This window comes from Aedes aegypti, chromosome 3 (assembly GCF_002204515.2).
Source record: "Aedes aegypti strain LVP_AGWG chromosome 3, AaegL5.0 Primary Assembly, whole genome shotgun sequence".
Lineage (NCBI taxonomy): Eukaryota > Metazoa > Arthropoda > Insecta > Diptera > Culicidae > Aedes > Aedes aegypti.
This window is the reverse complement of record NC_035109.1, coordinates 298,477,031-298,504,421: the sequence shown is the minus strand read 5'-3', so window position 1 is coordinate 298,504,421 and position 27,391 is coordinate 298,477,031. Positions and strand designations below refer to the sequence as shown.

General features: G+C 41.6%; 1 protein-coding gene across 2 annotated transcripts; it reads right to left on the bottom strand.

Annotated features, from left to right (window-relative positions):
• Nucleotides 1-753: 753 nt before the first annotated feature.
• On the bottom strand, nt 754-26,977 carry LOC5567298 (mucin-5B). 2 transcript variants are annotated; one of them, XM_021848539.1, is made up of 8 exons: nt 26,642-26,977; nt 15,924-15,925; nt 13,490-13,877; nt 13,331-13,406; nt 13,075-13,270; nt 8,615-10,565; nt 8,404-8,548; nt 754-1,299 (listed from the first exon to the last, which is right to left on the bottom strand). In XM_021848539.1, the coding sequence occupies exons 3-8, from the start codon at nt 13,859-13,861 to the stop codon at nt 1,202-1,204; spliced, it is 2,838 nt and encodes a 945-aa protein (XP_021704231.1). In that variant the 5' UTR covers nt 13,862-13,877; nt 15,924-15,925; nt 26,642-26,977; the 3' UTR covers nt 754-1,201. The 2 variants fall into 2 exon arrangements, with proteins under 2 accessions (XP_021704231.1, XP_021704230.1); XM_021848538.1 differs by lacking the exon at nt 15,924-15,925.
• Nucleotides 26,978-27,391: the final 414 nt, after the last annotated feature.

Sequence of the window (27,391 nt, the reverse complement as noted above, 5' to 3'; positions counted from 1 at the left end):
TGCCTTGATGTAGGTTCCGTCATCCATAACCACACATTTCGGTTTCGTTAACCACTCTCGATACTGCTTACTTGCGAGGGATTTGGCCGCCGTATTTTGTTGATCATGCCGGTTCGGTGCCTCCCGGACCATGAATACACGAAGCCCAGCTCGTTTCATGGTTTGCTGAACGAACCAGGCGGAACACTTGACCTTCAGAGCCGCGTCGCGAATCGAAAGGTTCTGATTACACTAGTGGTTAGAACACACGCCTCTCACGCCGAGGCCCTGGGATCGAATCCTATCCCCTAGATAGTCACTTAAAAAAAAGTTATAGTGACGACTTCCTTCGGAAGGGAAGTAAAGCCGTTGGTCCCGAGATGAACTAGCCCAGGGCTAAAAATCTCGTTAAGGTAGAAAAAAAATCCCATATGAAGTTAAGCAAACAAACTCACAAATAGCTTCAATTTTCATATAGGCCTACATTGTCTTTGGGCCACCTTCAAATCACTACCTAGAAAGCGGAAAATTTCACAGAACACTATTTTTTATGATAAGGATGGTAAGTTAGATATGGGAGATTGGATTTCAAAATATTGAACCGCCCTAGTCCCCATTTGAGAAGTTATGTATCTTGTAAATTTTCAATTCGTTTCTTGCCTTTCTGGATGAAACTTTGCATGTTTGAAAGTGTCGCGATAATTATCAGCTTCGTAAAGGGCGAAAAGGTCTGTGTTTCCAGGAAAATTTCGGACAATGAAATAGCTTGTATACTAAATTTTCTTTTAGGCTATAATTTAACTTGATGATACACTGTTCTTTTTTGACATTGTCTCGTAAATCAAACAATCTAATATTTTTAAATCGTCTAAAGCTTATTAGTATTTGCTCGTATTCGAACATTCCCGGTCAGCAGTTTTATATTAAACGTCTTAATAAGTTCGGTTTCTTTTACATACATAATCTACGGCTAAACGAACATATGCATAATAAATCGAGAAGGAACTTCTCGATTGAAAGCAAATGGTATGCCATTCGAAGCATCTGTACACTAGTCAGTATGGAACTTTATATTGCTAAATAAAAATTAACACACTTGATCTTCACTTACCTACAGTCAGACTAAATCTAACGCGTATATCTAAGCCGAAATACACGATCTAAGATAAGTTTTGCTTGAAATATCTAGTTAACATTCTGAAGAGACACAACGCATTCGCTTCTAATTTACCAAATTTAACGATTGGTACTGTTCCTCGTTTACCTCGGTCATCATGAAACTGCCATCGGGTAGCAGCAGAACCACTCGCCGGGTGCCACCTGTTTGAATGGGAAGATAACGATGGATTAGTGTTTTGAAGAACATTAGTTGTCATTAACGAACACATGCTCGCTGAAACCAGGCCGCCATCGGCGCACATCTTTCTCGCTAAATTATTCTGAAACTAGATGAGAAGCGTTTTGGTTTACTAGTTGACCCCTCGTTAGCCAGAAAACTAAAGTGACTTTTTTTTTTATTAATCTACGGTTTTTCTTCAGGAGTTATATTTTGTTTTTCCCTTGAAACACATAGGAAACTCAGTGGAACCGTACAGACGAAGCATGTAGGGGGACATGGGGCAAGAAGGACACCCGGGGCAAGAGTGCCACCTCTAATTTCACGTAGTTCAAACCAATTTTTTGATGTTTAACGCAGGATAAGTATAAATTGAGTACTAATTGAGGGTTGTGTAAATATTACAGTAGAAAATGTTTAGTAAAAAAAAATAGAAAAATGTCTTTAACTCACCAACGCAAAATATGCGAAATATAATAAGAATGTAAGACTGGAAAACAAGGTTTGACTCCCAATAAATACAAAACGTATTGATTTTTCCGCACAGTATTGATGATTTAATTGTTTAATATGACTGTGAAGAATTTTTTTCGAAAAAGTCCTTTTGACATTAAATTTTACATATATAATAACAGTATGTCTTATGGGGCAAGAGGGACACCAAAATTTTCTCATATAAAATAAAATGAATTTTTATTTTTCTTGTTTAATATTGCATTCAATCAATGTTTCCTACTAAATAAAATCAAAATAAACCATCTAGGACATTCAAAATGGTTTCTGAAAATGTTAACTATTATTGTTACAGTCAAATAAGATGAAAACTAAATTAATTTCGTAAAATTACTTTTTAACTATAAGTTAACTTTTATCCCCCATTTTTTTTCTTTACTTACTCTACAATTTATCCTTTAGGCGGGGAAATAATAATATACAAAATTTGTGGCATTTTGCTCTGGTGGTCTTCTTGCCCCATACGAGTGGCACTCTTGCCCCGTGCCTCGTTTAAAAACCTCATAAGAAGGGACATTTTCAAAAATCTCAAATCATCATGTGTTTCTTATATTTTTGAAATCTATCGATAACATCATTTAGAACAAGAGCTGAGCTTGCCCCTACACTGGAATAATATTCAAAAATTGTGCTTATCAACCATGATTTGAACCTATATATCTTAAGGTGTCCTTCTTGCCCCCAGCCCCCCTAGCTTTTATTTGAAGTGTAAAAACAACTTTGAACATATTGAATGTTATTAGCAATCCTATGTTTTTAGGAGAAAAAACTGAGTAAAAGCAGTTAGTTACATAAACATGGTGAGCATTGTTGGGTACTCAATGGAATGTACGGTTTTCTAAAACATTTTTACGATTTAGACGTATATGATGAGACACGGTAAATGGCTGGGCATGGCGAACCATTGGTACCTCGCGTACTACCCCACTAAACATTTGACAGTTCAACAGCGGACTAAATTGATTCAGCAATCGGTCGATTGTTTCACCGACGCTTATGGAAGTTTAAAACAGGGATCAACCGAATATCATCCAATTAAATAGGGTGTACCGACGTAATCCTACTAAATAGGTGAATAAGTTGATTGTTTCTGTAAAATACAACAAAGTTGACCTACTTAACATCAGATTTCATAGGTCACCCGATTCAATCTGGCGACTAATCAGTTGATCGCTGTGTTAATCTTCCATAAGCGTCGGTGCAACAATCGACCGATTTTTCATCCTATTTGAACTGTCAAATGTTTAATGGGGTACAGGAATAAAATAGACCCCATTGTATGGTCCTTAGCCTCTTGCCCAGCTACTCCTATCCCTACCTCCTCGTGGTACTGGCCGGGGTACGAGTAACCTTAGGGAAGATCGGGTAACCAACCCCGGTGGTTGCTTTGGTCGTATGCTGACAGGGAAGGGGGGGGGTTTGCTTTTGCTTCTGCAAACCTGGAGCGTCTGTACTCCATGTTAGGAGCGGCTCACAACAGCGTCTGTTCCCCATGACAGGGGCGGCTGATCATCGCCCGAGTGCCAGAGAAGGACTCTAAGCTAAACTGCGCAATATGGCCCTCCGAATATTTGGGTGAAAGGTCCTCCGGAAATTGGGGTTGGTGTCAGGCAGGCTTGATAGAAACTCCTCTGCGATGCAAAGAGGAGGAGATTTTGCCGTTTTTCTGAGCAGAAAAAACTGAACTCAGAATTTTCAACACAGATCCTTAAGCGATTCGATTGAGAGTGCAAAAAAAATGCGAGGATTTTTTCAGGTACTCTCTCTTGTTGCGAGGCTTACCTTTACTCACACTTTGAAAGAACTCTTGAGTCTGTCGCCCGAACAAGACAGTCCTCGGGGAGTTGCGAGAGCACCCCTTTTTTAAGGAATTTTACTCTGCATCTTCCTCGCTCATTTTTCGTTGCCTCTCTGCTTAGCATTTTTTCGCTCCCTCGCAAAGAGGCAAAGGCAGCACGCTGCTCTAAAGTATTTCACCGAACTCCAATGATGTTGAGGAGTATTATAAAACCTGGTGTCAGACCCTGCAAGCAACCCGTAAAAATACACCAGCGCAGGAACGTCAACGAGAGAATACGGACCAGAACAATCGACAAAGACCACAGCGACGAAAATGGACTAGCGATTGGAAACTCGGTACGTGGAACTGCAAATCTCTCAACTTCATCGGAAGCATACGCATACTCTCCGATGTACTGAAGATCCGCGGTTTCGACATCGCAGCGCTGCAGGAGGTGTGCTGGACAGGTTCGATGGTGCGAACGTCTAGAGGTAATCATACCATCTACTAGAGCTGCGGCAACACACATGCGCTGGGAACAGCTTTTATAGTGATGGGTTATATGCGAAGGCGCGTGATCGGGTGGTGGCCGATCAACGAAAGAATGTGCAAGTTGAGCCCTCACTCCGGAAGCATTCATGATGACAAGGACGCATTTTACGCGCAGCTCGAACGCAAGTACGACCGCTACCCAAGCCACGACGTCAAGATCATCATAGGAGATTTGAACGCTCAGGTTGGTCAGGAGGAGGAGTTCAGATCGACGATTGGAAAGTTCAGCGCTTATCGGCTGACGAACGAGAACGGCCTACGACTAATAGGTTTTGCCGCCTCCAAGAACATGGCCATTCGCAGCACCTACTTCCACCACAGCCTCCCGTATCAATACACCTGGAGATCACCACAGCAGACGGAATCACAAATCGACCACGTTTTGATCGATGGACGGCACTTCTCCGATATAACCGACGTCAGAACCTATCGTTGCGCTAACATTGACTTTGATCACTATCTAGTGATGGTGAAACTGCGCCCAAAACTATCCGTCATTAACAATGTACGGTATCGACGCCCGCCTCGGTATAACCTAGCGCAGCTAGGCCAACCGAACGTCGCCGCCGCATACGCGCAGCATCTCGAGGTAGCGTTGCCGGAAGAGGGCGAGCTTGACGAAGACCCTCTTGAGGACTGCTGGAGCAACATAAAAGCAGCGATCAACAACGCAAACGAGAGCATCGTCGGGTACGTGGAAAGGAGGACATGTAACGATTGGTTCGACGAAGAGTGCAGGCAGGTTTTGGAGGAGAAGGATGCAGCGCGGGCTGCAATGCTGCAGCAATGAACGCGACAAAACGTGGAGCGATATAAAAGGAAACGAAAGCAGCAAACCCGCACATTCCGGGACAAAAGGCGCCGCCTGGAAGAAGCGGAATATGAAGAAATGGAACAGCTGTATCGTTCACAAGAAACGCGAAAATTCTACGAAAGCTTAACACATCCCGAAAAGGCTTCGATCCCCGAGCCGAAATGTGTAGGGATGAGGACGGAAGCATCTTGACGGACGGACGTGAGGTGATTGAAAGGTGGAAGCAGCACTATGATGAACACCTGAATGACACGAAGAACACAGGCGCATAGGGTCACGACAGCGGAGGAAGTGACTACGTCAGCACGGCGGATGAAGGAAACCAACCAGCCCCCACATTAAGGGAAGATAAGGATGCCATCAACCAGCTCAAGAACAACAAGGCCGCTGGCAAGGATGGAATCGGAGCCGAACTCATCAAGATGGGCCCGGACAGGTTGGCCGCTTGTCTGCATCGACTGATAGTATCTGGGAAACGGAACAGCTACCGGAGGAGTGGAAGCAAGGCGTTATATGTCCTATCTACAAAAAGGGCGACAAACTGGAGTGTGAAAATTATCGTGCAATCACTAGCCTAAACGTCACCTACAAAGTGCTGTCCCAGATTCTCTTCCGTCGTATATCACCTATAGCAAACGAGTTCGTGGAAAGTTATCAAGCAGGTTTCATCGACGGTCGCTCGACGACAGACCAGTCTTTTCCGTGCGGCAAATCCTCCAGAAATGCCGTGAGTACCAGGTTCCTACGCACCATTTGTTCATCGATTTCAAGGCGGCATACGATAGTATCGACCGCGTAGAACTATGGAAAATCATGGACGAGAACAGCTTTCTTGGGAAGCTCACAAGATTGATCAGAGCAACGATGGACGGTGTGCAAAACTGCATGAAGATCTACGAAAGGCGATGAACTTTCGTGCCTGTTGCTCAATATTGCGCTTGAAGGTGTCATGCGGAGAGCCGAACTTAACAGTCGAGGCATGATTTTCACGAGATCCGGACAATTTGTTTGCTTCGCGGACGACATGAATATTATTGGGAGAAAATTTGAAACGGTGGCAGATTTGTTCACCCGCCTAGAACGCGAAACAACAAGAGTCGGGTTAATGGTGAATGCGTAGAAAGCAAAGTACATAATGGTAGGCGGAACTGAGCACGACAGGGCCCGCCTAGGAAGCAGTGTCACGATAGACGGGGATACCTTCGAGGTGGTGGACGAGTTCGTCTACCTCGGATCCTTGTTGACGGCTGACAACAATGTTAGTCGGGAAATATGAAGGCGCATCATCAGCGGAAGTCGTGCCTACTGGGCTCCAGAAGAAACTGCGGTCAAGAAAGATTCACCCCTGCACCAAATACACGATGTACAAAACGCTCATAAGACCGGTAGTCCTCTATGGGCATGAGGCGTGGACTATGCTCGAGGAGGACTTGCAAGATTTTGGGGTTTTCGAACGCCGAGTGCTAAGGACGATCTTCTGCGGCGTGCAGGAGAACGGCGTGTGGCGGCGAAGGATGAACCACGAGCTCGCTCAACTCTACGGCGAACCCAGTATCGTGAAGGTGGCTAAAGCTGGAAGGATACGCTGGGCAGGGCATGTTGCAAGAATGCCGGACAACAGCTCTGTAAAGATGATGCCCAGGTGCACCAGGACCTGGAGAGCGTGGGTCGCAGTCGAGGATGGAGAGAAGCGGCCATGAACCGAGTGAATTGGCGAAATATTGTTGGCGAGGTTTTATCAAGATAATTGATGTAAAACCAAATAAATAAATAAACCCCGTATTTTTCCCAGCCATTTGTAATTTTCGTTTTTTTTCCCCGTTTTTCCCGGATAAATGGACATCCTGCATTAGCATGGAGCAATTCACACCACTTCCGTAAGTCGAAGCACAGTCAATTGGCCATGTTCCGGGAATGTGTAGGAATGACTAATTGATACCCTACTTAAAAACTCAGGCGCCGGTATGCAGATACTGCAAGAATTCTATTACAATCTTTTGAAGAAACATGGTCAATGATAACCAATCCCAAAATTGTTTTCAAAGCTTTTAGCAGCCCCCTAAAATTTTCCAGAGATAGGTTATCCTCCATGCATCATCTCTGCAAGCTGGTTAGAATATTAAAAAAAATGATATTAGCCTCCATGTGAGCCAACTAGTGGCCGTAGGATAAATTTGTTAAAAAATCGTCACGAACTCTTCAAAAACCTTGTCAGATACCGTTTCCGGACACTCTAATTTGTATGGGAAAGATTTCACTCTAAATATTTAAATTTTTACCATTCAAAAACACTCACTTTCGCGACTCGTTTCATTGAGCATTTTCCATAAATATCTATGAACATTTATAATGCCCAACTGCCTTAGACGTCTCTTTAGTGGTTTGATAACTTTTTTGATGATTTGACTTTCCTATTTAAGATTTGCTTAAGCTGTATGGAATTCTAATCAAAATATCCGGAGTATAAGGCAAAAGTAATGAAGTGTCCGGAATAAGAATCATGAAAAATCCACACACATCTATTTATTTAAATTTATTCACGTTGAGGAATCATAATCTTCACTCACCATTCTAAAGTTAAGAGTTTTGAAGGCTCGATAACGCAGAGGAATCATACAGAAGGATTTATTTTATTTGCTTTTTGATGAGTTGTACTCACTGAGGCCTTGAGTGTCCGTAATATGAATCATAATGGTATCCATCAAGAATCTTCACAAAGGTCTTTCAAGGATCATTACGTAGATTTTTATCGAAAATCTCATCAAAATCCTGTTGATTGACTCGAAAAGTTTTCGCCAATGGTTTGAGTAAAAACAGTGAAGAAAATCGGTTTTTGTAAATAGTTCGCCTAGAAACATCCAAGAAAATTTTCGAGAATGTTATCAGAAAGCTGACGGAATCTCTCAACGATGATGCAGGAAGTATACCAGTAGTTCTGATAAATACATAATAAGATATTCGGAATAATGAATTTTTGAATCCACCTAATGCAAATAATGATCTGTTGGAAAACAAGTAAGGATGAAGATTGCTCACACTCATCAATCAACCCTCTGAGAGTTTGTTATGGCCCCTTAGGGGTACCAACTGTTGGCAAGCCTTGTTTCATGCCAACATTTTTAGTGTCGAACCACTCATATTATATTGAATAAATATTTACATAAAGGCAACATTCCTACGTTTGTCGCAAAAATAACACATTATACACCATGTAAGAAGAAAGCATGAAACGAGCTCACCAAATGGATTGTCCAACATCGATCAGCCACAAGTATTTTTTTTTTTAAGATGTGCACCCATTAGGTTCCTGGTTTCAGCGAGAATTAATATTCCCTCTAATATATTAAAAAGTGTAGAACTAGCCCTCGTGCGTAAAAAAACACTCTAATAAAGATTTAAAAAAAAAAAAAAATAATATATTAAACTTACCTGGCGACGGTTGATCCGCTTGCACCACCTCGGCCGTAATCTGTCCATCTTGAGAATCTTCCGTCTGGATCGTCAACTGCTGGTTGGGGTCGACGCCTTCCTGCATTTTGTACTGGGCAGCTTGCTCCTCGGTCATCTGCTGTCCCTGTTGGTTGAGGTGAGATATTCAATTTGAAGTTTTGGAATAGGGTCAATGAAAGCTTGGACTTACCTCCTGCGGACCGCCGATCTGTGCCACGGCCTCGGAAACGGCCGCATCCAGTGTCAGTACCCCGCCGGCACCTTCTTCGCCTTCACCCTCTTGGGATGCCACCAGGACGCACTGCTGCTCGCCATCCGCCCCCTGTGCGATCAGAATCGTTTGACCTTCTGCGTTCTTGCCGGCCACCTGGTACAGAGTGCCATCCTCTCCCGCCACAATGATCGGCGAACCGTCCTCATTAGTGAGAATCTGCTGAACCTGAGTGTCCTGCTCCTGCTGCTGCTGAGCGTCATGCTGCTCTTGCTGGTGGTGGTGCTGCTGCTGCTGTTGATGCATTGGGAGCTTTTTGAGTTTCGCTTTGTCGTCGTGACTTTCCGGAGTTGGTGCTGGTTCACCTTCGGCTTGGCCGAGTACTTTTCCGGTGACAGGGCAAAGGGTCATGGCTCTTGGAGGCGATGGAGGAGCCGGATTGGTGAAATTGGATGGGAATGGATCGGGAATGCCATCGTCTTCTTCTTCTTCGTGGCCACCCACCGCGGGTTTGTGTTCTACCTGTGTCGCTGGGGACACGACTCGCTTGACAACGTTCAGGCCTTGCTTCCGGAGAGCATTGATTTTCTGTTCTGGGGTTGTGGTCTTGGAAGTGGGAGCACTGCGAATGTTTCGATTGATTGGAGGCTTGTTGGTTAGTCCAGGTGAAAGAGAGCTGCGTTGAACAATGTTGGTGGTCAGCTTGGGAATGGGTGCCCCGACAGGACTGCTGTTGTTCACCATCTTCTGCAAAGGTTGCCTCTGCTGGTGGCCAGCTTGAGCTTGTTGTTGTTGAGCTTGCTGGATCGGAACGGTTGTTCTGACGACTTGTTTCACAAGTTGCTGAGTTCCTCCGATGTTCTTCCGGACGATTCGTGTAGTTGTGGTTGTGGTCATTCCAGGAGGAGTTGGTCTTTGTGCCGGAATTGGCGATGGCTGCGGAGAAGGCGTATTGGCATTAACCTTGAAGACGCCCTGCTTCGGTACTTCCCCTCGGTTCACAATCTGAACCTGAGCTTCTCCTGCAACGTTCTTGGCGCCAGTGAACCCAGGTTTCTTCACCACTCCACTAGCGGTTCCATCCTTCACCGTTTTGACAATAACTTCCGCGGCATTACCTTCCTCTTTTTTGACCACTCCACCGACTCCATTCACCACCTTCACCGGAGACTTCGCTCCGACAGGAACGATCTTCACATTTCCACTCTGTTGAGCTTTGACCAACGCCTGGTTCACTGCTCCGCTGTCGGTCCTGACCCTCTTGATAGTTATTTCGTCCTCTTCTTCGGGTTCGTAGTCGCTGTCGAGCTTACGTTTGCCGTACGTTTCTTCGTTGCCAGAACTCCCTCCGGCTTGGGTCAATGGGCTACTCCCAACCCACTGTTTGACCTTGTCCATGGCGTTGATCTTGGAGTTACGCGAAGGTCTTCCTCCAAGCGGTGAGGTCAGTGCTACGGGAATGGTTGTGGGTTGTGGGGTTGACAGGGCTTGAGTCGTCACTACAGCCGCTGGTCCCGGGGAGGCCGTTTTAGTCACGGTGACCGTCAGGTTTGGAGCTGGTGAGATAGTAACGGTTATTGGACCCGAAGTAGGAGTGGTAGTGGTAGCAGATGCCGCGGAAGAAACCGCTACAGCTGCAGAAGCGGCCTTGGCCTTCTCCGCTTGTTGCTGTTGTAGTGTTCTGGCGGCTGCCGCTGCCCGTTGTTCCTTCTGTTTGGCCAGCTGCACCTCGAAGTATTCCAGGACGCTCTGGCAGGTCTGCAGGTGGATCAACGGTTCCCAGGTGTTCTGATCGTGGGCAAATTTGGTCCACTTGACCAGGTATTCATGTTCCATGCGACGGGGGTTGAACCGCTTGGCCAAAATCTTTTCGACTTCCTCCTCGACGATCTCGCCGGTACCAGTAGTACGCTTGGCGACGGAACGTTTTCTGTGGATGGCGATAAAGAAAAATATTTTCACTGAAACGCTTGTTCCTTAATTATTTGGGTAGGGTTACCATCCGTCCTGATTTAGCAGGACATGTCCTGATTTTGAGGTTTTATTGAGGTGTCCTGGTTTATTTTTCATATTTCAACTTTTGCTCTGCTTTTTTCTGCTTGCCAAACACCATGGAATGTTAAGGTGAAGATGAATCGAAGCCAAAGTTCAAATTTTCAAAAGCACGGATCTAGAGAACCAAACACCCGCTTAAGCTGAAAACTTAATCGACTGGTCACTAGCTGGTGGTGACCAATCGATTAGGTTTTCAGCTCAAACGGATGTTTGGTTCTCCAGATCCGTGCTCTTGAAAATTTGATATTTGGCTTCGATTCATCTTCACCTTAACGTTCATGGATCCGTTATTATCGTAATCATCGAAACTTCAACAGCAGTTTTTCTGTTCAAAACTGAAATTCATTCGACGAATGTATTTCGGTTAGAGAATTTAGTGATCACATTTTCATGTAAACTTTAATGATTTTGAACGAAAAAAACTGCTTTTGAAATTTCTCAAATTGTTGACGGATCCTGCCCCTTACAGGTAATTCTAGTTTGAAAGCGATATCATTCTATTGCTATCCGAATGAAAGAGATCTTCCAAACTCTGATTATTAGTTTTGGGCAAATAGTAGCAATCATGGGAACATAAATCTCCTATCGTCGGGTAATATTTGGATGCATCGCAGGGAGGCATTCCCTCATTTGAATGCCATCTTTTTGAAACTCAAAAAAGTATCGAATGAGAGATCTTATACGATTGCTGTCGCCATTGAAGATGCTGTAAAAAAGCACATTTCAGTGGAGATAATGGGCGGTATGAATAAAAAGCGTTAAACTTTACTACATGTAGCATCTACTCAAAAACAAAATCCACAAAGTTTACTACACTTTTGGCAAGAATAAAAAAACTTTCGAACATGTATTACCTTCTACTTTCGAACATGAGCTCTCAGAAACACGGCTAGTCACAGAATGATTAAATTTCAGTAATTTATGACTATTTTCCTGAGAGAGAGGAGACAGCTCACTGACAATTGGCTTGTTTGCTCCTGAGAGAGAGGAGACAGCTGGCTTAGATTGCAAGCTCCCAAAAGTCACGGGAACCTGTCATCAACTGTCACTGGAAAACCGCACATTCGAAGAGCAGAGCGTGAAAAACCGTCAAAATTTGGCCAAACCAAAACTGGAAATGATTGAAAATTCAGGTTATTTTCCTGTGCTCTCGCATCTAAAATCTTTGAACATTAAAATATTGTCGATTAGATTCAAATTGCTATTGATTTTTTTTTTAATTTATGATTTTTTTGATAACAAATGGAATGTGAAAATGATTTTGACCCAGTTTGTGCTCTATGAACCATTGAGCACATCCCAAACATGAGAAGAAGAAATCAAAGGAGCCGAGAAAACAAGCCAATTGTCAGTGAGCTGTCTCCTCTCTCTCTCAGGTTTTCTCGGCTCCTTTATTTATTATCAGGAAAAAGATGATCGACTCTTTATTTTGTCATATAGTTTGTCAACGACACGTTATTCAAGTAGCACTACTGCCATCTGTTGAGTCAGAAGCGTGTAAACATTATATTCAGCTAAATTAAAATCACGCTTAAAAATTGTTACACAGAAGTGAGTTTGACTCACATAACATCAGGCTTTCTGGAACAACACAAAATTTGCGTAATTGTTATACATGCAAAAAAATGTTTATAGGCTGTTTTTTCTTCTTTTCCTCACATTTTATGCCATTTAGAGATGATTGGCAATGTCGTACATCCCCGTTTGAGCTGAGTACCTTTTTTCAAGCGTGAATGTCATAAACGAGCACCTCAACATCTGGTGGTCACTAGGAGAACGTTGTATATTAGTTGGCTTTTGACTCACCAGAGCGGCACTATTCATGTCGCCTAGAAAACACGAGAGTCGGTTATCTTTTTCCTACTAACCATCTTTGGTTTTGTCCTTAATTCCAAACATTCACCTTTAAACAGTGATTCTTCAAGAAAATTGTTTAAATTTCTTCACAAGATGATCAATTCCTTTACACTACAAGCCTTCAACAATAAACAAAAATATTAATCCCTACTGTTTGGAATATGAATTAGGGCGCAGAGCTACTTGGGCACTCCCATGATTCACTTTGGCATGGGGGGTTTTCTCGGCCGAATTGTCTGAAACTTTGACGCATATTGTGGTCAAATATGAACTCTGTAGCTTTAAAAAAAAAAACCACTGCCGAAGTGAATCAAAAGTGCCAAGAATAGGATCCGGCTCCCTGTGCTCAGAGTTTGGGACGAAAAAAAAAAAATGTCCTGATTTTGAATCTCTACGATATGGTCACCCTATCGGGAATTGAACTCAGACACCTTCAGCATGGCTTTTCTTTGTAGCCGCGGACTCTAACCACTCGGCTAAGGAAGGCCTATATGAATTACCAAGCGTTATAAATTTGCTCCACTTACCCTGCTGCTTTGTTCACCAAAGCCGGTTCTGGTTTCTTGACCTGAGTGGAAATTGGCGGTTTCTTCACCTCCGGTTCGGGTGCTCTGGCTGGTGTTGAAGTCGCCACCGGTGACAACCCTGTCTTAATATCAGGCTTCCGGTTCGGCGTAAACTGATTCGGTTTCGTCGGTTGAGAGGCAATGGCATTGATCGGTTCTGCAATACACTCAGTTTTAAAACTCTATGAACTTTACCTAGCCCACAATGAACACCTACTCTTTTCATCCGGTCCACTTTCGATGATAGTTTTAGTGATCTTTACAGGCATTTCCTGTAGGTTTCCTTGTCCCATCTGCGGATAGAGAAAGAACAACCCACCAAAGATTTTTTTATTAAAACTTGAACAGTTTATTTCTCATTCTTAAGTTGCATTACCCTGGCGAACGATTGGATCGTACGACCGGCCACGATCCAGGTCTCCCGTACCGACTCCTCCAGCTTAACCCAGGTCTGGTACAGCTTCCATGAGTTGACGTTGCCCGCGCTGGAATCCACTCCATCGTTGTTCAGCTGGGCGGCCTTCCAGAGCAAAAACGCCCAAACCTTGGCCTTGGTTTCGCGGCAGTCCTTCAGGGTGGACTCTTTGCGACACTCCTGCTCCTTGTGCTCCTTGAACAGCTCGATGAAGTGGAACACGCTGTGGCATCGGCCGCAGACCAGCACATCGCTCTGGGTCATTTCCGCTTGTGCCTTGCGGATCAGATCCGGGTGTTTGCCAATGTCGGCCGGGTCGATCTCCTTGCCCATGGTAGAAGGGGTTTACCTGTAAGGACAACGAAATTACGGATCTTTTGAGTTAGAAGGACGAACAACACAAATCTTGAAATTCGGGAGGCAAAATTGAAGGAAAAGCCAAATTTGGTTGGAAAGAGCTTCTCAATATCAATAGGGGGAAGTCCTCTATGCCCGGACACTTTTTGTTTTCTCGTAATATTTCAAAATCTACATTAGTTTTACCGTTAATTTTTGTACAGTATTAAAATTTCACATTATATGTCGCCGTCTATGTTGCATTAACGGTTGCTTGTATACGGATGAAAATGCCTTTGGGAATTCAACGCGTTTATAGTTCTTCACAATTTCTTTGTCAGTTGGAAGGTTGAAGTGTGCTCAGGTACAGTCAACTCTCCCTTACTCGATCTCCGTATCTCAATATCTAGTTAGAGAACCATAGTAAAATACGGTGTTCATGGCTACCTCGATGGTCCCTTTAATCGCATATTTGCAGTATTCTGTATTACGATATCTCCCTAACTTGATGGACCCTTCTTAAGCTAAGTATGCTATTCCGCTCAAGAAAAGTAAAAATTTCTGTGGCCAAGAAATTTTCTACAGTGAGCTCCATTGGAAATGACTTTTCAACTGCGTTCTGCGATCAAAGAAAAATGCTTTTCTTGACCATTTCTTGCAAGAAATTCTACACGCATCGAGATAGGCGATTACTTTTCTGTTGAAGTGCATACTTCGCTTTATAGAGTTATGGAGAGATGACTATACATCATATCGTCGCGCGCCCACCAAATCGGAACGCGCGTGTGGGACACGCGACGTGTGACTCATTCCCGACATAACTGTCATAATGACATGTGTGGCGCTGTATTCTTACGATGTTTATGAACACAGCGCACTATTCAAATATTAGTCGCAACGCTTGGAGATTGAGAAAAAATATATTAAAAAAAAAAATGTTTGTTCTTATTTTTGTTGGAACCATAATATCTTGTGGCTGCTTCTCATGCGCTCATTTGCTTTAAAAGCATCATGTTTACAAGACTTTAAGAGGCCTCTAAGGACCGAAAATTTTGTTAATGCTTTATTTTTGTTGCTGTTTGTGTTTCGTACCCTACATTTATGAAACCCCAGTTATTAGGTTAATATTTTCACTTTCACTGTCCGGTTATTTTTGCAATGGTTTACAAAAAAAGGTTGCCTTTCTTTAAAATTCTATATTTTCTAATAAATTTTGCATTGTGATTGATGCAAAACTTACTGCAGTCAACGTACGGAGACAATTCAACTTAAATTATACATAACATTTGTGGCTACACTTGTATGAAATTTTATCGTTTCACATTTTTTTGGTACATTGTATCAGAGTGAAACTTATAACAGCTACTGTTTGTTTACATTTGCACATGAAAACGTTATAGTTCGTATACACTGTAAAAATGTGTTTTGGTATAATCCTGGAATACTACAATCTCAATATCATTATTCGTTTTTGGAAAATTCAAACTGTCCGGGCATGGAAGCTGTCCGGCCATAGAGAACTTCCTCCTAGTATGTTTCACCACAGATTTTTTTCCCGTGTAAGTTTCTCCCTTTTAACCCGTATAGGCCTTAGTGAAAGCAAAAATACTAAAACCCTTACCGCTCAGCGAATACTTAACGGATTCAAATGATTTTTTGTCTGTATATTTGCCCACATGTCTAGTTTTTAGAAGTGGCCGAAGGAACTCGGGAATACTCATGTAGCCGGAGTTATTGCGCTGGGTCACTGGGTCAAGTCGGGTAGAGCAAGGCAATTTTTGGGACCTGCCAAGTTATCTTCTTCTTCTTTCTGGCGTTACGTCCCCACTGGGACAGAGCCTGCTTCTCAGCTTAGTGTTCTTATGAGCACTTCCACAGTTATTAACTGAGAGCTTACTTTGCCAATGACCATTTTTTGCATGTGTATATCGTGTGGCAGGTACGAAGATACTCTATGCCCTGGGAAGTCGAGAAAATTTCCAACCCGAAAAGATCCTCGACCGGTGGGATTCGAACCCACGACCCTCAGCTTGGTCTTGCTGAATAGCTGCGCGTTTACCGCTACGGCTATCTGGGCCCCACTACCAAGTTATCCCCACCTGCCAAGTTATCTTTAATTTTTTTTTTCAATCAAAAACAACTTTTGCATAAATCATTAAGATCTGATATTGAACATTATAAATGAATAGTTTTGCAACGTTTAAAGTGTACCAGATGGCCACTCTGACTTAATGCCCTGAAGAACCGGCTATAGATTTGTTTGATACTGAACCGTTTCAATTCTCTAAAAGTATAGATCTAACATAATAGTTCACTAAAATGCGTTCCCATAAGCTTGACACATACGGGGGGAACAGCTTTTATAGTGATGGGTGATATGCAGAGGCGCGTGATCGGGTGGTGGCCGATCAATGAGAGAATGTGTAAGTTGAGGATCAAAGGCCGGTTCTTTAACTTCAGCATAATAAACGTGCACAGCCCTCACTCCGGAAGCACTGATGATGATAAAGACGCTTTTTACGCGCAGCTTGAACGCGAGTACGACAGTTGCCCAAGCCACGACGTCAAAATCATCATAGGAGATCTAAACGCTCAGGTTGGCCAGGAGGAGGAATTCAGACTGACGATTGGAAAGTTCAGCGCCCACCGGCTGACGAACGAAAACGGCCTACGACTAATTGATTTTGCCGCCTCCAAGAATATGGCCATTCGTAGCACCTACTTCCAGCACAGCCTTCCGTACCGATACACCTGGAGATCACCACAGCAGACAGAATCGCAAATCGACCACGTTCTGATTGATGGTCGGCACTTCTCCGACATTATCGACGTCAGGACCTATCGTGGCGCTAACATCGACTCTGACCACTATCTGGTGATGGTCAAACTGCGCCCAAAACTCTCCGTCGTTAACAACGTACGGTACCGACGGCCGCCCCGGTATGACCTAGAGCGGCTCAAGCAACCGGATGTCGCAGCGGCATACGCGCAGCAACTCGAGGCTGCATTACCGGAAGAGGGTGAGCTGGACGAAGCCCCTCTTGAGGACTGCTGGAGAACAGTAAAAGCAGCCATCAACGATGCAGCTGAGAGCAACGTCGGGTACGTGGGACGGAGTCGACGAAACGATTGGTTCGACGAGGAGTGCCAGGAGGTTTTGGAGGAGAAGAATGCAGCGCGGGCGGTCATGCTGCAGCAAGGGACCCGGCAGAACGTGGAACGCTATAAACGGAAACGGCAACAGCAGACCCGCCTCTTTCGGGAGAAAAAACGCCGCCTGGAGGAGACGGAGTGCGAGGAGATGGAACAGCTGTGCCGGTCTCAGGAAACGCGTAGGTTCTATCAGAAGCTCAACGCATCCCGCAACGGCTTCGTGCCGCGAGCCGAGATGTGCAGGGATAAGGATGGGAGCATTCTGACGGACGAGCGTGAGGTGATCGAAAGGTGGAAGCAGCACTTCGACGAGCACCTGAATGGTGCTGAGAGCACAGGCAATGAAGGACGGGACAACGGAGGAAATGCAGGGCTGGTAGCAAAAAGTGGTACCGAAAAAAGTTGTTTTAGTGACCAGATTTGAGAAATAAGTGACTAAAAAGTGACTTTCGATTCTCGAAAAAGTGACTAAAAGTGACTTGAAAATCAAACCATAATCAGTTTTATTTCAATTCTATTATACTGTTTTACGATCAATATTCAATATGATAGGGAATATTCAATATGATCTACTGCAGGTAGTATAGGTCTAGTGGAGCATCATATTTGGACATTTTTATTATACTTCCAAAATTTCAAGATATTGCCTAATTTTTTTGCAAACAGGAAAATTAACATTTAGGTACGTAAACAATTCTTTTTTAGAAGATTTTCATTCTTTTCAAAATTGTATGTCTTTTATATCACCCAAGTATTTTATTTAGCAAATTTCAATAAGAATTTGGAAAATTTGTGAAAACAAATTTTTTATCATTTGGAAATGTACATCCAAAATCGCATAAAAAATAAATCTTAAAAACAGCTAAAATTGAATTCAATTTTAACTGTGTAGATCCCAAAACTTTTCTATGACTTCAAGTCGATAAGAATTTAAGATTCAGTTTAGAAACATTATAAGCGTATAGATGAAGTTCCGTCAAATGTAATATTCAAAGAAGAATGCTTTCTATTTAGCTTATTATATTCTTCTTTAACGCTTCTACCAAGTAAGGTCAATAGCGTCGGTCATTCAAAGTTGATTTTCTATAATGATAAAAATCAGGTAAAAGTTTAGGGGAGGGATTATTAGAGTATGTTTAAAACTACTAATTGAACTTTAACACTTCACTTTTTGCAAAAAATAAAAATACTAATTACTAGTGATTTTAGTATTTTATTTTATTTTTTTAGCAGAAAATGAAGTGATAAAGTTCAATTAGTAGTTTTAATGTTAATGTACAAGAGTTTATGTGGACACTTTCAGTGACGAACTGTTCATATTTCGATAAACCAATTCATTTAAGTAACCTGTCCACCGTTGTCATGAAAAAATATATATCAGAATGAATATATTGTATATTTAAAATAAAAGCATGGAACGAGCTCACCAAATTGATCATCCATCCCTGATTGAGCAGGTGTTTATTCAGCATGCTCATTTCACAAAAGTAAAATATCACTCCGGCGACGCGAAAACCTGAACTCGTTTGCACTCAGAGCGCGTGCAAACAAAAACGAGAAAAAAAAATTCGGCGACGCGACGACACAAAAAACAGTTTTTTTTTCTGGTGAAGATGAAACGAAGCCATAACACAAGCCCTCAAGAGCACAAAACTAGAGAACCAGACAGCGGTTCAAGCTGAAAACCTGATCGATAGATCATTACTCATCAAGCTCTCAGCCCGATCCGCTGCCCGCCTCTCCTGGCCCGTGCTCCTGAAAATTTGAGGTTTGGTATCGATGCATCATCACCTTCTGCTTGGGCTTTGATGAAGCACTGCCCAGCAGAACGCGTATTGAATTGACTTGAAAACGAAGTGTTAGATAATGGAAGATAAACGTCTAACTATCCACCACAAGGTGCAAAAATACTATTAAAAGGAAATACACGAGCTACTAAAAAAACTAAACACTAATAATAACTTAGATACTATTACAAATTACGTGGAACTCTATGAAAGATTAACTTTATTCCAAGCTTTTTTCACAGGAGAACCATGACCAAAATTCTGATACTGACATGAAATTTATCTGATGATGACCTTACTTAAACATAGCCTAAATTAAAAAAGCCGATTCATAATTTTCTCATGAAAATGTAGCTCAAAATAGTTGAAAAAAGTGACTTTTTGACGAAAAAAGTGACTTTAGTTGAAACGGCTTAAAAAAAGAGACTTTAAAGTGACTGGCTTAAAAAAAGTGACCAAGTCACTAAAAAGTGACTCGCTACCAGCCTTGGAAATGCCTTCGTCAGTACTGCGGAAGATGGAAACCAACCAGCCCCCACTTTGAGGGAGGTTAAGGATGCCATTCACCAGCTCAAGCACAATAAAGCTGCTGGTAAGGATGGTATCGGAGCTGAACTCATAAAGATGGGTCCGGAAAGGCTGGCCATTTGTCTGCACCGGCTGATAGGCACAATCTGGGAAACAGAACAGCTACCGGAGGAGGGGAAGGAAGGGGTAATCTGCCCCATCTACAAGAAAGGCGACAAGTTAGATTGTGAGAACTTTCGAGCGATCACCATTCTAAATGCGGCCTACAAAGTATTATCCCAGATCATCTTTCGTCGTCTGTCACCCGTAGTAAACGAGTTCGTGGGAAGTTATCAAGCCGGCTTCGTTGACGGCCGATCGACAACGGACCAGATCTTTACTGTACGGCAAATCCTCCAAAAATGTCGTGAATACCAGGTCCCAACGCATCACCTTTTCATCGATTTCAAGGCGGCATACGACAGTATCGACCGCGTAGAGCTATGGAAAATCATGGACGAGAACAGCTTTCCCGGGAAGCTCACAAGACTGATAAGAGCGACGATGGAAGGTGTGCAAAATTGTGTGAAGGTTTCAGGCGAACACTCCAGTTCGTTTGGATCCCACCGGGGACTACGACAAGGTGATGGACTTTCGTGCCTGTTGTTCAATATTGCGCTAGAAGGTGTTATGCGGAGAGCCGGGCTTAACAGACGGGGTACGATTTTTACGAGATCCAGTCAATTTGTTTGCTTCGCGGATGATATGGACATCGTCGGCCGAACATTTGAAAAGGTGGCAGACCTGTACACCCGCCTGAAACGCGAGGCAGCAAAAGTTGGACTGGTGGTGAATGCGGCCAAGACAAAGTACATGCTAGCTGGTGGGGCCGAGCGCGACAGGGCTCGCCTAGGTAGCAGTGTTACGATAGACGGGGATACGTTCGAGGTGGTCGACGAGTTCGTCTACCTTGGATCCTTGCTGACGGCTGACAATAACGTTAGCCGTGAAATACGGAGGCGCATCATCAGTGGAAGTCGGGCCTACTATGGCCTCCAGAAGAAGCTGCGGTCAAAAAAGATTCACGCCCGCACCAAATGTACCATGTACAAAACGCTCATAAGGCCGGTAGTCCTCTACGGGCATGAAACGTGGACGATGCTCGAGGAGGACCTGCAAGCACTTGGAGTCTTCGAACGTCGGGTGCTAAGGACGATCTTCGGCGGTGTGCAGGAGAACGGTGTGTGGCGGCGAAGGATGAACCACGAGCTCGCCCAACTCTACGGCGAACCCAGTATCCAGAAGGTGGCCAAAGCTGGAAGGATACGATGGGCAGGGCATGTTGCAAGAATGCCGGACAGCAACCCTGCAAAGATGGTATTCGCTTCAGATCCGGTTGGTACAAGAAGACGTGGAGCGCAGCGAGCTAGGTGGGCGGATCAAGTGCGTATCGATTTGGCGAGCGTGGGGCAGAACCGAGGATGGAGAGATGCGGCCACGAACCGAGTATTGTGGCGTGAAATTGTTGATTCAGTGTTATCTGTGTAGATGTTAACTAAATAAATGAAATGATGTTCATACATCCTTAAAGAAAAAAGTCCCTTTCATTGTCTGTTCAACAATTTCACGAAATTAGCAAGTGTACCCTAATGATCGATCTCAGCGTCTTACTTTCCATAGTCATTATTATAGTGAATATTTAAGACTAAAGTTACCTTAGGCTTCTATTACAGTCTCCTACAAGATTCACTTTTCACTACATGATAACGATGTGTCTAGCTAGCTAATAGTAAGATTGGCTACGGATCATTTTGATTAGCAAAAGGCAAACTAATCGTCGCGAATAGTATTAATGTCCACTTCGAATAGATTAATTATTTGAAATGGGCATCAATGCTATCAACGACGCAGAACGTCCGTTGGATCATGGGGCTAATGGATTGTGCCCTCACATCGCGGCAAGGTCGCATAATCAAGGGGTGGGAATTATTTCGATCTTTCTAAAATTGTTTTTTCTATGTGAAATAGAGCTTGAAGTGAAAAGCTTTCGAATGACGTATTTAGATATGAAAAATGAGCTTCCGTTATTTTTTGACGATTTTTTATCCCTTAACCCTCTCTTTCCCATGGTAGCACAGGTGATCCACCGATTTTCGACGAACGCTAACTAAACCGAATTGCTACGATTAGGTTAATAATCATTGGAATAAACTTATACGCTCATTTGTCTCATCAAACAACGAAATAAGTGACCTAAGTGTCAAACTATTGAAAAACAATCAACTAGCTATTGAAAAACAATCAAAAATTTTAATGATCATTTTGAATAATATAGCTCATTTGCAACAACTTTTGTTCAAGCACTTTTTTTAGAAACCCCATTTTGACAGTTGAATTGTCGAACAAAGCTGCGGGAAAGAAAGGGTTAACCCATTGCTACTACCTCTATCACTGGCACAGACGCTCTATAGTGTAGGGGGACATGGTGCAAGAAGGACACCCGGGGCAAAAGTGCCACCTCTAACTTCACGTAGTTCAAATCAATTTTGTGATGTTTAACGCAGGATAAGTATAAATTGAGTACTAATTGAGGGTTGTGTAAATATTACAGTTAAAAATGTTTAGTACAAAAAAATAGAAAAATGTCTTTAACTCACCAACGCAAAATATGCGAAATATTATAAGAATGTAAGACTGGAAAACAAGGTTTGACTCCCAATAAATACAAAACATATTGATTTTTCCGCACAGTATTGATGATTTTCAATTGTTTAATATAGCTGTGAGGAATTTTTTTTCGAAAAAGTCCTTTTGACATTAAATTTTACATATATGATAACAGTATGTCTTATGGGGCAAGAGGGACACCGCAATTTTCTCATATAAAATCAAATTAACTTTTATTTTTCTTGTTTAATATTGCATTCAATCAATGTTTCCTACTAAATAAAATCAAAATAAACCTTCTTGGACATTCAAAATGGTTTCTGAAAATTTTTACTATTATTGTTACAGTCAAACAAGATGAAAACTAAATTAATTTCGTAAAATTACTTTTTAACCAGAGGCGTCGCGTCCGCATGTGCAACATGTGCACTGCACAGGTGGCAACTCGCTCATCCAAACCACCTACTATATGACTGCTTTTGGAGTTCAATATAATAATTCTTCCAACAAAATTTATCCCATTTCATGTTTTTTCTATTCCTGATAGGTTGCAACATAATTTTCACCTATCAATTATTAAATTTTTGCTAATCAAATGAAATGCAATAGCTGGTTCATGCGATCTGAGACCTAATTTTCCTAACGCGCTTCGCGCGATGTATGCTCCGCAACATTTTGTTCCATGCTACACTTTGCTGCTGTGACTATGGAAACCAACGCGTGCACTCTCATCGGGAAACGCGCTGCCTTGTATCGTACACGCAATCCTGCATATGTGGTAGAAAGCTTTTTGAACTACAAATGCCAGTGTGTTAGTAGCCAAAGCGTCCACTCTGGCCGGTGCACAGTTTTGCTACATTAACAAATTTGATCAGTTCGAGCGTGCGGATGGCGAGACAAGAGGAGAGAAATCAGTCCACGAGAGAGATCCATTTTGCTTGCTCTCACGCTTGTGGTGTGAAGTGCAAGCGTGATTTTTCTGGCGGTTGGCGGTAGGAAGTTTTTGCTAGTTGGCTTGGCACTCAGTACTCACGCTGTTGGTTTTTGTTGTTCACTGGTTAAAACACGCGCTGATAACATGCAGCATTAGCACGGTGGTACTTACGGTGGCCAACCAGAAAACTAACTCAAGAGCGGTCGCGTCCTTCGTAAACCCCAGCATCTTCACCTTTGTAGTATGTTTTAAAAGTCAGCATATTTCATGACGCGTGCACTAAGCAGGATAAGTAAAATCACACACACAATATTGTTTTTCAAAAAAAAAAATCCTAACGAAATTCTAAGTAATCTTTTTTACAAAACACAACTATGGTATGAAAAAAGATACTTGAAACTACAAATTAAGCGTATGGAACGATTAAATTATATTGTGTTTCTATGCTTTTCAAGAACCTTTACCTAGGTGGACCATACTGCCACTATGGACCCTACACGATGAAACCGATATTGTTTTTTTTAAAGATTTCCTAAAACGGGGTAAACAGAAGAAGTAGGGCAAATAGAAACAAAGCGACCTATAGTTAGGAATGCTACTATTATGTAATCACAATCTTCAATAAAAAAACACCCTGAAATATTTTTGTTTCATTAGTTTGATAGAAAAAAAAGTATGGTCAATTTTCAAAATACAAATTTTACTATATTTTTCATACAAAGCAAGAAGAAAATAATAAAATCTGAAGTATGTTTGATAGCTCAAACATTTATTTTCAATTTCTAAGATGATCAAAAATGTAAATAATGTTTGAGTATCTTATTTATTTATTTATTTTTCACAACTGAAATGTGAAAACACATTTTGACTTTTCTTCAAGATGTACTTAGAAAGTGTTAATTTTTGAATTGAAATAAAAAAAAAAATACTGATCGTTACTGAACAGTTATTCTATTCGTCAGTGCTGCTGAAATCGTTACTTATGACCCGCATAATTAGAATTATTTTTATGTTCAAATTTAAAATTTAAAAATTGGTAAAATAGAAAAACTATTGGTTTAATTGATAAATCAAACTCAACAACCCGAATAGCATATGTTATCTTAAACGTTTTCAAACAACTGAAAAATTAGAAGAAAATTATATTTGAACACACATTTTTATTAAAAATATTTAGAATCCGCGGTATACCTAATAATGACAAAAATAAAATGATACTAATTTAGAAGTGCACAGGCTGACAATGAGGCCACGCGACGCCTCTGTTTTTAACTATAAGTCAACTTTTATCCCTCAGTTTTTATCTTTACTTACTCTACAATTTATCCTTTAGGCAGGGAAATAATAATATACAAAATTTGTGGCATTTTGCTCTGGTGGTCTTCTTGCCCCATACGAGTGGCACTCTTGCCCCGTGTCTCGTATAAAAACCTCATAAGAAGGGACATTTTCAAAAATCTCAAATCATCATGTGTTTCTTATAGGCAAATATAATGCGCCACCGTCATAGAGGTCGCTGGGGAAGAACGAGTGAAATGTCACTGAAAATGCTTGTTTACGTCCAAAATTCAATTCTTCAACCCAAAAATTAGTTCATAATCAATCGATTATTAAACTATTTTCCATTGGCATACTCATTTTGTACCATTATTCTTGCCATACGTGTGATTTCACAACAAATTTAACCACTAACAAAGAATCCGGAAGTTTATAACCTATGTTGCCAAACACCAATTTTCCAATTTTATCCCACTAATCGTACATGAGCACTGACCGCATCTGTACATTTTCAAAGGAAAAAAAGTTTATTCTGTTTCTCAATGATCTCTGATCGTCTACAAAATAACTATTCCGAGAAAAAGTGTAAATTGTGTGGTCCTTCCTATGCTGCACACGGTAAGTTCTCAACCCAACCTCTTTTTTGCCAGTTCTCCTACTAGCCACCAGATGTCATAGTGATCGTTTAGCTTTGAAAATATTTGCCTATATTTTTGAATTCTATCGATAACATCATTTAGAACAAGAGCTGAGCTTGCCCCTACACTGGAATAATCTTCAAAAATTGTGCTAATCAACCATGATTTGAACCTATATATCTTAAGGTGTCCTTCTTGCCCCCAGCCCCCCTATACAGTTGTGTTAGTTCAGAATAAGAGTAGTGAAAGCCGATTTTCATACAAAATGCTTAACTTTTGCATGCTGTAACTTTGTTTCCCTATAAGCAATCGCCTTGAAATTTTGACAGAGAACTACAAATATCCTTAATTTTATTATCACAATACTTGATATTTTTTACAGTACCGGTTAATAAATTAAGCACCAAGTGAAATCGCTCAAAATAAAAGTAAATTGAATAATTCAAATATGCTGCTGTATTTTGAGTTTCCAAATTATTCTTTACTCATTGTTTTTACAATTTCCTCCCAAGCTATATATGTATGAACAAGCCATTTTTTTTTTAATAAAATTGTTGTTGAACAAAAATTTACAAAACGAAAAACTACTACTATTTTTAACGATTTTACCTGGTGCTTAAATTTTAACCGGTAATGTAAAAAACAAATTTTGTGATAATGAAATTCATTTTAATTGTAGGTCTCTGCCAAACTTTCATGCCGATTGCTTATAGGGAAACAAAGTTACAGCATGCAAAAGTTAAGCGTTTTGTATGAAAATCGGCTTTCACTACTATTATTCTGAACACAACTGTATGTGTCCTACAGTGAACCCTCCATGAGTCGATGTTCCATAACTCGATATCGACTCATGGAACCATACTAAATTCAAAAAATCATGGTAACTGTGATCGTCCCCTCAAACAGCTTTTCATAGAATATCTGTTCCATGACTCGATATTTCCATGAGTCGATGGTCCCTTCAATATCGACTCAAGGAGGTTCCACTGTATATATAAAGTCAACTCTCCATAACTCAATATTAAAGGGACTCGAGTTACAGAACACAAAACTGGTGCAACTGCGATCCAAGGGACCATCGAGATAACCATGAAAATTAACTTTTACTATGGTTCTCTTACTCGATATCGTGATACAGAATATCGAGTAAGGGAGAGTTGACTGTATTATATTTTGACCAGTTGCATTCGCTCTTGTAGATGGTTCATTCACAAATTTCATTTTCCATTTTCGCATTCGTATATCGTGTGGCAGGTACGATAATACTCTATGCCCATTCATCTCACTTATCTCGCTTTCAATGGAATCATAGTTTAACTGTCTCATAAGTCGTGATTTATGGAAAACCTAAGTCTTTTGCCTCAATGTAATAGAATAAAACCGATAAATATGTACGGATTATTGTTATGATTACCTAGAAGAGTTTCTTATGAAATTACATTTATTTACGTTGCGGTTACGATCATTACAAGTATTATTTAGCAAATTTGTTGTAAAATAAATTTATGGTAATTGCCGAATTGAGAAAACAAAATAATATTTTCGTTATTCCATAAGAAAATCGTGAGTTCCTCATACGTTCTATTCCCGCAGTGTAGAAAACTAGTAAATCGTAATTAAGAGAGACCGAGAAATTGTCATTGACCAGTAAACGGAGCTTTACCCTATTACGACACTAAAAAAGTTTGTGATGTAAACGCAATCATTTCGCGCCAGTTTTCAAAACCGTACATTAGGGAAAGTTTTGAACTAAATTCAATCAAAATCATCACCCCATATATATGCAATCCCCAACAACCCCCCTTTTACTTACCAAAAGGTTACACTCGCCGCCTCTGGCTTCTGGTAGAATCAGCAAGTCGCGTTCTGTTGATCGCTTTTGGGTGAATTTCACTGTGTAGTGCTGTGCGCCCAAACTGTCCCAAAACAAGCGCAGCTTTCACGCACGAATACTTCACAACGACACTGAATTTTGCTAAAATTACACCACTCACCACTGCTAGGCACCTTATCCGACACTTATAACCCGCTTGGATGGGATTTTTCACTGCTTTTCACGATAAAATACGGCTTGAAAATGGAAGGAGATTTGCCTCTTGCTTTGGATTTTGGCTCGTCGCTTGGTGGTTCGTTCGCTAATTTTGTACCGCGTACAAATGGTGCCCGAATCGACGCCCCGGTGGTGAAATTGATTGCAGTTGAACTGGGTGGTTCCAGGTGGTGAATTTCGCACTTTAAATTGACGGTTTGAAATACACGGAAACGCAAAAGTACACTGCAAAAGTAATTTACGTAACATTCACCTAAAAGGATATTGAGTAGACCTGTTCATATTTAAGAAAATGTCTGGAAATCTACCGGTCAAGCAATATTCGGAATAATCATGCTAAGAACAATGTCTGGTCAAATTTTCAGCTCATTTGATAAAGATTTCAGTATGCTTCAAGTTGAAAATGTGTTTTTGGGCTTATTTCAAGGTTTGAAAAATCATAACTAGCATGTGGAAAAACAAAACCACTTGCTATTACCACTGTTTGAAAGCTAATTCTATTCTGTTAAAGTT